This window comes from Glycine soja, chromosome 17 (genome assembly GCF_004193775.1).
Source record: "Glycine soja cultivar W05 chromosome 17, ASM419377v2, whole genome shotgun sequence".
Lineage (NCBI taxonomy): Eukaryota > Viridiplantae > Streptophyta > Magnoliopsida > Fabales > Fabaceae > Glycine > Glycine soja.
The window spans coordinates 13673940-13684860 of record NC_041018.1 but is presented as its reverse complement, the minus strand read 5'-3'; the positions used below and the strand labels follow the sequence as shown (position 1 = coordinate 13684860).

Genomic DNA, 10921 nt, shown 5'->3' with positions numbered 1-10921 from the left:
TGTTCATTCACACATGCATGAAGTGGTAGTACTATATATAATAACACCACTTGCTCTTCCTCTCTTAATCATGCATGGATATATTGTGACTGGTAGAAGATTTTCTAAACTAATTCGGAAGAGGAATTAAACTCTAATTTGAAAGATTCACCTATTTTTGTTTGATTCCTGGGTTGGCTAGAGATGATAGGTGGATATACGAATACAAACTAATTTTATCATTGTAGTGAAGTATATGGGGAATGTTTTTAACATAATTACCCCCAACTCACAGTGATATATTTATGGTTATCAACCAAGTGCTATAAATGACTGTTGCCATTGGGAAGGGATGTCTAGGCTGCTTCTAACTTTTGCAGATTAGCCTTTGTTGTTCTATAAATGTAATTTCATATTACTCATGCATGAATGCTATGTATTGTGTAAATCAAGTGGGCCGTTTCATAGACTGCAATTGTTCCTATCTCAATTACTTAACAAAATTGGCCCATGCATTGCACTAGCTTACATACTAGTATAGTAACCTAAATAAAACAAAAGACAACTTTTCGAATTATATAATATTAATATTAGTTTGTTTTACTAGTTATCCATGTCAGTAATATTGTTAGATATACATGATTTGCTTTTGAGGTATCTCTTTCAAGGATTATATATCAGTAATATAGTCAAGAATGCATATAAACTTCAAAGGCACCGGAGTACCAGAGCATTGTGCAACAAAAGTTGCTATGCAATAAACTTCCTAGTCCAACCTCAACCACAAGTTATGCTATATTTATATTTGTTAATTGTAATATAATTGAAGCATAACCAAGCATTATTACCTTACATAATAATTCTTCCTCCCCTACTATAGTAACCTACTAACAACATTATAGCAAACATAAACTATGACAAATACAACTTAGTCGGGTGCACTCAATCATTTAAGTAGCATGAAAAAAAATTTAATCAGACACTGCAAATAATCAAAAGGCTTCTTAATCTTTATTTGTGAAGACTATCCACTTGCATCATACCACCCTAGCCTATGTAATCAAAATGCCACCATTCTGCACCAGCTCTCCTCAATATTTTTCCGTTAAACCATTGCCTCAAATTCCAATAGCCACCATAAGAGTCGCATTACAGATCCACAAAGTAACCTTCCTAGGTTTGGTACTATGCACTTAACTAACACTACGTCTAGAAGCAATTATCCTAATTAAAATTAAATCTCCCAAAACCATTTTTTTCGTGTCTCCAATAGTCTTATGCTAATTTTTCTTTTCACATAAATTAAAATATCTAAAAAGCACAATCAAAATAATCCAACTTCAGCCATGTACTTTAATGAATAATGAATTTACCTAAATTACTGTAAAACAATTTTGAAACTAAGGAGGTGTTTGGTAGAGGCTTAATAATGAAACTAAAAATGCAAAGAGATATTCTTACTTTGATGAAGAGACACGAAGTACCAGCGGCGATAGCAGAGGAGTACAACGACCAATTCCAAAACCAGTTCACTAAAGGGGGTTGAATTCTTCAGCTCTTCCGCAATAAAATAAAATAAAAACCATTTGGGAATGTGAGTGTGAGGAAGAAACTCTTAACCTGATTCTTCAGCTCACCCGCGATTGACGACCTCACTGTGTTGTGTCTATCATTTCTTTTGCTTTAGCTCATCGGCAGTGACACGAACCTAAGTGGCAGGGTGAGGAGGAGACGACGGGGGAGAAACATCTTTGGTGCCAGAGCGACGAGGAAGGTCTTGCTATGGTGAAGGAGAAAGGGTTTGCGAGACTGAGCGTGCGAGGGCAAAAATGATTTGGGGTTTTAATTTATGGATAACACAACATCAGTTTTTTGTTTTTTTTAATTAATGTTAATATCTATTACTTAACATCGGTTTTATAAAAAAATGATGTTAACTAGTTGATGTTAACATCGGTTTTTGAATACCCGATGTTAACATTCTAAAGTTAACATCGGTTTTTTTGAAACCGATGTTAACGAATTATTGTTAACATCGGGTTTTGGCAAAACCGATGTTAACATCAACTAGTTAACAATGGTTTTTTCAAAACCGATGTTAATTAACTCAACTTATTTACAAAAATGCCACTGTGCTCTTATTAACATCGTAGTAGTGAAAAAAACCCATTGCTATGAATTTTTGGTTTATAAGTTGACTGTAGACATGGATGTAAATGAATTTTTCTTTTCATTTATATTTAATGCATGTTTGGGTTATCTTAATTGTTTCTAAAAAAAATCAGTTTTTATTTTAAGCTTTCTGAGTAGGTTTTGATTATATAAGCCATACCAAACACAAAATATGCTAAATCAATCATGTGTTTTAATTTGTTTTGAATTTTAGATGGCCAATGCTACAACAATTGCAACTACCTTTGGGGGAAGTTTGCCTCCAGCATAACTAGAACAATTGAAATGTGTACACTTTTTGTTGCAAATCTCAATCTTGGTGTAAGTACACTACCCGGATATTTCTGCCTTTTTTCTATAAAGTTGTCTCCATTTTTTTAAATATATTTGGCTTGGGTTTTTTCTTTCTTTTTTCTTTTGATATAATGAGTATATATTTTGCATATATAGTCATATGCAAATGGATATATTACACTAGGTCTTGGAGATGGATATATTTTTATATATTTATTTTTCATATATTTTCATTGGAGATGGATATACACTACCTTCCTTTTATTTATAATTTTTTATCATCAAATTCTTTGTCTTAATTTGTCTCCATTTATATGGTTAACATCATAATACATATTTGTTTTATGAAATCCTCGTTTGAATTCTGTTATTTCAGTATATGCATGCGGTTAATTTTTTTTAAAAAAAAACATACATTCTAAGACGGCTTTTTTAGAAGTAATTCTAAGGCGCTTAGAATCCTCAAAATATTTTAATTTTTTTTTAAAATACATTCTAAGACGATTCTCTTAAAAATCATCTTAGGATGTCTATATTCTAAGACGGTTTTCTAAAAAAAAATGCCTTAGAATCCTCAAAATATTTTAATTTTTTTAAAAAAATATATATTTTAAGATGATTATCTAAAAAACCGTCTTAAAATTCTCAATATATTTTAATTTTTTTTAATAAATACATTCTAAGATGATTCTCTAAAAAATCATCTTAGAAAGTCTATCATTTTAAGACGGTTTGTAACTAAGAACCGTCTTAGAAATGTGTCATTTTAAGACGATTTTTAATTAAAAACTCTCTTAAAATAATATTATTTTCTAAGGCAATTTTTATGGAACCGTCGTAAAAAGTAAAAAAATATTACGACATTGGCTTTGACGACAACTAATAATCGACGTCGAATGTTTCTTTTAACCAACGTTAAAAGTGCTTTCTCCAGTAGTAATTATACTCCAACCTTCATCTGTAGATTCTTTGTACAAGACAAAGAGGCACTGCCTTGTTATAGATTTACATAGTCTTCTTTTTGCTTAGCTTGGGTGTATCCTCCCAGAGGTTATAGATATAGATGTAGATTTTTTGTTTTGCTTTTGTGAAAAATAATAATGAAGAAAGCACAAATAATATAATATTTACTAATTTATTTTATCAAATATTAAAGAGAACTTAATTACACATCCACACTTTTAATTTACGAATTAGATTGTTACTTTTAGTTGCTTGCAATTTATTGTGTAACTTTGATTATATATATTCTATTTTATCTATAATTTCTACATTAATTGAAAATTTTACTATATATAAAACATAAAAGTAATTTGATAAAGGAAAATTAATAAGAGATAAAACTTACATATCAAAATGATTCAAACTAATAAGTTATAAGAATGTTCAAATAATAAAATTAAATTAAAAGAAAGGCCATAGGAAATATAAATTTATTTGATAAAATCATATATATTAAAGTGTGGATGGAATTATTTTCTAAAATAAAATGTTATGTGTATAACTTAGAGTATATGATTTAGATTATACTGAATTCAAAATCATTTCAGTTGAAACTAATCTAATTCAAATATGTGTCATGATTGTGAATGATTTTTTTATCAAAAAATATTAATGATTTATTTATTTGTTTTTGTTAACAAAAAAATTGAACTTACAACATTTTTTATTTATTTATTTATCCTTCATCATTCAACCAAATTTATATTGCATAAGATTGATTGATTGTGAATGCTTACAGCTACACAAACAGCGTTACGCATCTTTTTGCAGCCTCTTATTTCTTCCAGGCTTTTTCATTCACATGTTGGATAGGCAGGATTTAAATGATCTCTGAAGTTATAACTTCAGACTCAACTATCAACCAATTTGATGAAACTCCCAAACTAAAGATGCCACTTAAGTGGTTGTCTGATCGATTACATTTAATACTGAGTTCTCCAAAGAGTGATAGCATGCATTAAATCCAGAGGTTACAGTTACCTATAAGCAAAGCAATTATCACGTAGGAGTAGTACTACTATATGTTTTTTTTTTTTTTTTTTTTTATCTATTCAACAAAAAAAAATGTTTTTTTTTATAAAAAAAAAGTACTACTGTATTGTACTATATGTTTTCTCTTAAACTTCAGTTGTCAGCTGTCATACAAAATTAATAAATTGCCAAAGTAACATTAAATCCTTAGTACTTTTATGGGACTTAATCAATCTCTTCATTAATTATATTTTTGTTAATGATACAAGATTCAAGATTGCATTCATCCAAAAGATAACATGAAAATAGCTTCATTTTACGGCTTTGATTTGAGGCCATTTGAGTTGAAAGCGTGGTTAAATACTTGTGATTACTTTTCAAGTAGTATTATGTTTATATGTTATGCCTTCTAGTCCATGAGATCGATACCTCAAGTGAACCAAAATTTGAAAAATTCCAGACAATCATAGATGAATGTCAAAATTAAAGAAGAAAGAAACTCTTTTAATGATTACCACTTGTACGTACTTCATCAACTAGGCATATATTTCTAGGAAATTTCAGTTTCATACAAGAGAAAAGATTGGGGCAAATATTTCAGATGAGATTTCATTGTCATACGAGAGAAAATAATCATGCAGTGATAGTAATTTTTTTATATTATCTTGTAATCACAAACTATATATCATATATCATATATATATATATATATATATATATATATATATATATATATTCTTATAATAGTTTTTTTAAAAATACAATAACTTTTTATTAATTGAGAGTGTGAAATAACCTTACACAACCATTACATTAACTCTTCATATAATACACTACATATAAGCAAAAGAGAAGAGAAAAGGAAAATACAAATAATTCTCAACTCCAAACAAATTTAATGAGCCAGTTACGTACCAACTCCTAATTTATAAAAACAATCAAACATAGATTCTCGCTCCTATATCTTTCCATAAGTGGATTTGTGGATGCTATAGTACTAACTACGAGTACTATATTTCAAGGATTATTATGCTTTTGAGTATAAATATAGTCAACGTGAGCGGCAAGTGTTCTCCTCATCAAGCATTCATCCTCTCCAACGCCTTCGCAGCTCTCATCAACCGCCTCAACGCTCTACAAATTAATATCAAAACAATATCAATAATCAGTAATATATTAATATACCATATACTTAGCCATTATCTTCAATACATATAGAAGAGTCTTGTTAACTAGTATTCTTAAGACACACAACTTAAAATAAAAAAGATTTTGTTAGAAATTATATGGAAGAGCATTGAAAAATCATATGAAAACATATTTTTACACATCTCTAGAAAAACAACACTGCTTACCCTAAAAAAACACAACACTTTTCTCTTCACTTCCTTACTTGTTGCTTAGGATACTGGTTATTATTTACCTGTATAAAATGATCATATATAGCATTAAAACTTGACAAACCAACCTGTTGGTGCGGTTTGGCTAAGGATTCTTGGTGAAAAGCTGGTTCAAGGCGTATGGACATGGCATGGACGAGCATGGAGCAGAGTAATAAGGTGAAAAATAGGGCAGTGACCTTGGTCATCTTTTTTGGTAGTGAAGGATGAGATCTTATCTTATTAAAGAAGATAGCTATAAATTAAAAGAAATAGAGGGTACTTGAATAATGTAATAAGAGGAAGTAAAACAAGGAATATATAGAGAGGGATAAGGACGCAAATTGAAGTGTGAACCTTGGAAAGTGAGCAGGGGCTTTATTTATTGTAGCTGACAATTAAAGACCAACGGCATCAAAGCACCAATGAGAAACAAGGGGATAGATAATAAATGAAACCTCAAAACACTTTTTTTTTAATAAAGTGGTCAATGAACAGTCACATGAATGATGAATAGTGGATAAAAATGGAGAGGAACTAAAAAGCAACCAAAAGAACTACTGTAATTAGACCGAGTAGAAAGATAAGAAATGCTAGCTTGGAACTTCCACACGGGTTGGAAAATTTGTTGCAAAATGGAATGGAAATTGATTAAAGAATTAAAAAAAATTAAAAATAAAAACATTATACTAACTACTCCGTATATGTTTACCGTGACTTTTAACGTATATTTCACATAATTAAATTTTAATGAAATTAAATTATTTTATTATTGATCTTTTATAACCAGTAGTTTTGTAAAGATGAGAGAGAACAAGTGTAGTCAATTATAAATTCAATTTATTAAATTTCATTTGAATGGTTAATATTAAAAGAAAAATGCTTATATATGATTTTTCTAAAATGATCGTGTGACCAATAAATGATGTGTGGATATTTTATCCTTTTTTATTAAATGAAGTGATGTTATTTTTAAAAAAATTAGATAACTTTTAGTATTAAATATGTATTTTGTGAAATTTTAAAAGTAAAAATATATACAATTTGACTTATATATGTTTATCAAATGTTATAAGCCTATTACTATAAGTTACCATTTTCTTAAAGGTTAAATTACATTTTTTTGGAAGATATAATACTTTATTTTAAAATATTACATTTTTGTCTTGATTAGTATTTTAAGGTTTTTTTTATAGTAAAACTGATTAACTGCAATATTTATCTCTTGAAAAAGAAGAATATCACTTTTGAATATGTAGACTATAATAATGTAATTCGATCATTAATAATAAAAAAAGTGTATTATATACCTGCTCTCACTAATTTGCATATTCTTGCGGACTTGTGGCTAGGGATCGAGGGTATCTAACCTATATTCAAAGTTATTTTGAATAAGAGATCACTATGTCTTTTACTTTAATTAGTGTGCCTACAATTAAACTTTAAACAATAACTTGTGTCCTTCATAATTTTAAAATATATCAATATTACATTATGTAATATGTATGATTCCTATTTTATAAGTGATATTATCAATTTGTATCGTAATTTTTTCTATATAAGTAATATAACCTTATTTGTTCAATCAATAATAAAAATAATCATTTTACTCTTGAGGACGTAAGCATATTTATCGGGTGTCATCTCATTAAATCTTATATCGAAGTGTGTACATGTATATCTGTATAGAGTTTCAAACAATTGCAAGAACTTGCAAATGACATGTGCAAGACAGGATGTAGTTTCATATAAATCAATGGTACTAGGAGAATAAACATTTTTTTTATTCATAAAAATTAAATATGATATAATAAAATTTGTATTGTTCATACATTTTGTTTAATCAATTAAACTAAAATTCGTTAATAAACAAATGTCCTTTTATTTATATGAATCTAGAATGTACATAAAACAATGACGAATTACTGCATTAGGAAGTATCGTGACATGCATGATGCATCTCATGATCTCATGCATGGATTACGGCTAATCACGCATGTCAGCACTTGGACTTTTCAATGCTCGATCTAGTGATAGCATCAATTAATTAATTCGATCGATCACAACAAGCGTGTATCATCCGTTTGGAAAATCTTGTTCCGTTTTTCACACAGTGGGCTATAAACCTATAAGAGATAGAGGGCGTGCATCTAGAATGCCCCAGGTGAAGCTTCAATGATCTTATTGCCATTTATACTTGGTACGCTATGAGATTTGCATTAAAAACAGTAGGCTATATAAGAAAAACAAATTGTATCCAAAAATAATAATTTCTTTGAATAAGGTATATGACTTTTTTTTTTAATAGATGATAAGTATCTTTTTTTATAGAAAATGTTTTTCCTCAAGTTGAATAAAATTATTATAGATTATAAAGTTTTTTTTTTTTGAAATATTTAATCCAACCAACTTATACAAGATTAAAATACAAAACCTTTAAATAAGTTAAAGCAACTTCACGTCAGTCAATTTATGTGTTTATGATGTACCACAAATATGATAATAAGTTGTTTGATGCTCGGTAAAAATTAAGTCTCACATTGACTATAAATAATGTCAAGATAATGGATATAAGTGAGAATAATCCTCATTTTATAACTAATTTTTTAGATTAAGTTAAATTTAAACTCATTCTAAAATATTACTTTTTTTCATTCTAAAATAAAAATGGTTTTACAAAATTAATACTACATTAAATATTTTTTCTCAAAATTATCCTCAATCAATACTTTATGCATTAATACAACAATCTTTTTTCATTCTCCTGAAATTTTTTCCCAAGTCACTTATATTTACTCATGCATTTATATTATTTGTTAATTCCCAAAGTCACTTGCTTTTCCACAGGTAGCACTAGATATATATACAATAGATACTTTTTAATTAATTAGGTGAAGTGAAAATATCGCTTAGTCCATCAACTTTGTATATGAATTTGTTATTATTAATGAGAATTCTATGCAGTGTAAGTAAATGAATAGAAATAATATTTAATTAGAGATAAAATGATATGTTAGAAAAATTACTGATATTTTTTTATGAAATTTAAAAATTAATTATTTTTTTAATACTTGTAGAACAACTTTAAACGATTTATATTTTGGAATAGAAAAAATATTAAAATTTATTATAAATTCATTAAATGAGTCACACTCACCAAACTCAAAAGTGTTGAGTGTGAAAAAATTATTAAAAAAAATTCAAGTCTTATGTTGATTAAAAATAATTAAACATAAAATATATAAGTATAAATAATTTTTATGTTAGGAATTAGCTTTTAAGATGATAAGCCGTATGATATTCTAATCATTAGAATGATTATGCTCCAATTATCAGAATAATTTATGTTCTTAATCTAAAGAGTTTTTAATTATTCGACTAATCTGATATTAAATTAGGAATATTTATTTCTCTTTATAGGATTAATCAAAACTAGGTAGAAGTACATGAAAAGACGACCCCATTCTCCCAAGAATTAGTACATTTCCTCTCTTCTAATTATTAATTTCTAACTTTTTTTCCCTGTTATATAAAAAAAAGTGCATGAATATTATTTCTCGTAAATTTAAACCTGCTCGTTGTCACTGTTATTTTAAATAAATAGTAAACTATATAAATCCATATAGTACACGGTCTTAGATTTTATCAATGGCTACTGCTTTCGGCAAAAGATTAAAGCTGCAACCTTGGGGGAACTCCAACAAATTGTCAAACATTATGGCACTTAAAATTTGACGTAAATTTTGTTTTGTAAGCGTACTTGAAGCATTGGATGGCGGATGCAATCGTAGATCATACAGATATTGTTATCAATAATTTTTACTATTTTGCAAAAATTGAGGTTTTATCACATATATTAAATTCTAAATGACAATATCACCACATTCCATTCCATATCGACCAGTATAAACTTTTTCAATGACTTCGGAACACATAGTTGAACGGCTGTAGCAATAGAGTAATGAAAAATTGTAATAATATTAATAATAATAAGCTAAAATTAAAATATATGCATACATATGTTTGAACTCGAACCACAGCTAGGAAACAATTAATCATCAATTAAATTCTGTCAGTGATGTTGACCCGGGATAGTTAGGTGATTATAATAATAAAATGAAAGGAATTTGAGCAAAACAAAGGAGGGAGAACAAGAAGGAAATTAAGAGAAGTGAACACAAGAAAGATCCTTTTTGACTATCTTTGCCCTGTGTCTCGAATCCAGGTGTTCCTCCACTAAAAATAAATAATTAACTAGAGGAATATCCTATGAGTGTTTGTTAAGGTATAATTAAGGAGAGTAGGGGAGATTTGATGTGCCTCAAACTATTAATTAGTGTCTTAGACTGGGGCATTCCTAAACAAAGTAGAAGGATGATGAGTCAAAGGGGAATTTTTCTGGTTGATTTTGATTCAAAATCCTTTGGGTTGGTAAAGTTGGGATTGGGTTGGACAAAGAATTGGCATGTTCCTCTTCATTCCAACTCAAACTAAGGTCAAAAGCTTGTCAGTCAGCAAATACTTCATAATCCACGTGGACTGCAAAAAGTAATTTCACTCACCAATGCGTTCATCATTTGAAGTGCGTGTTTTCTGTCAAATTAGACAATGCCTATTTTTTGTTTATTTTTTTAAAAAGGTATTATGCATTTTGCCAATTAAATCAGGATTTTGTATGCATGTTTTATATATGTTATATAACATGAGTGGTGATATTTTTAAATAATATTTAATTTTGATGTTATAAAATTATAAATATTACACAATTCTTATTTTATATCATTAATATATTATATTAAAAGGAAGGGACCTCATCCAAACAACATTACCTAGTTTGGAATGGATCGAATCAATTTAATTTATTTACTTCAATTATAAACTCATTGGTTAAAGACTTTAAGTTTCAACACATCCATAATGATTATGGAATTCTGATGATTTCCCTACTTGGCTGCCCAACAGCCCAAGCTTTGACTATTATGCTTCATCAATGTGAAGCCAGCCAGACATGTTTGGGGATCCAATTTGATGGAACCCATCAATCACTTGCCTATAAGTAAATATTGAATCACTAGCTCTATGTTTTCACCACCGACCATGAGAGCCAAACATATCCATAAATA

General features: G+C 28.5%; 1 protein-coding gene across 1 annotated transcript; it reads right to left on the bottom strand.

Annotated features, from left to right (window-relative positions):
• Positions 1 to 5166: 5166 nt before the first annotated feature.
• On the bottom strand, positions 5167 to 6127 carry LOC114392890 (phytosulfokines-like). Its single transcript, XM_028354145.1, has 2 exons — positions 5888 to 6127; positions 5167 to 5553 (listed from the first exon to the last, which is right to left on the bottom strand). Exons 1-2 carry the CDS (start codon positions 6005 to 6007, stop codon positions 5437 to 5439), a joined length of 237 nt encoding a protein of 78 aa, XP_028209946.1. The 5' UTR covers positions 6008 to 6127; the 3' UTR covers positions 5167 to 5436.
• Positions 6128 to 10921: the final 4794 nt, after the last annotated feature.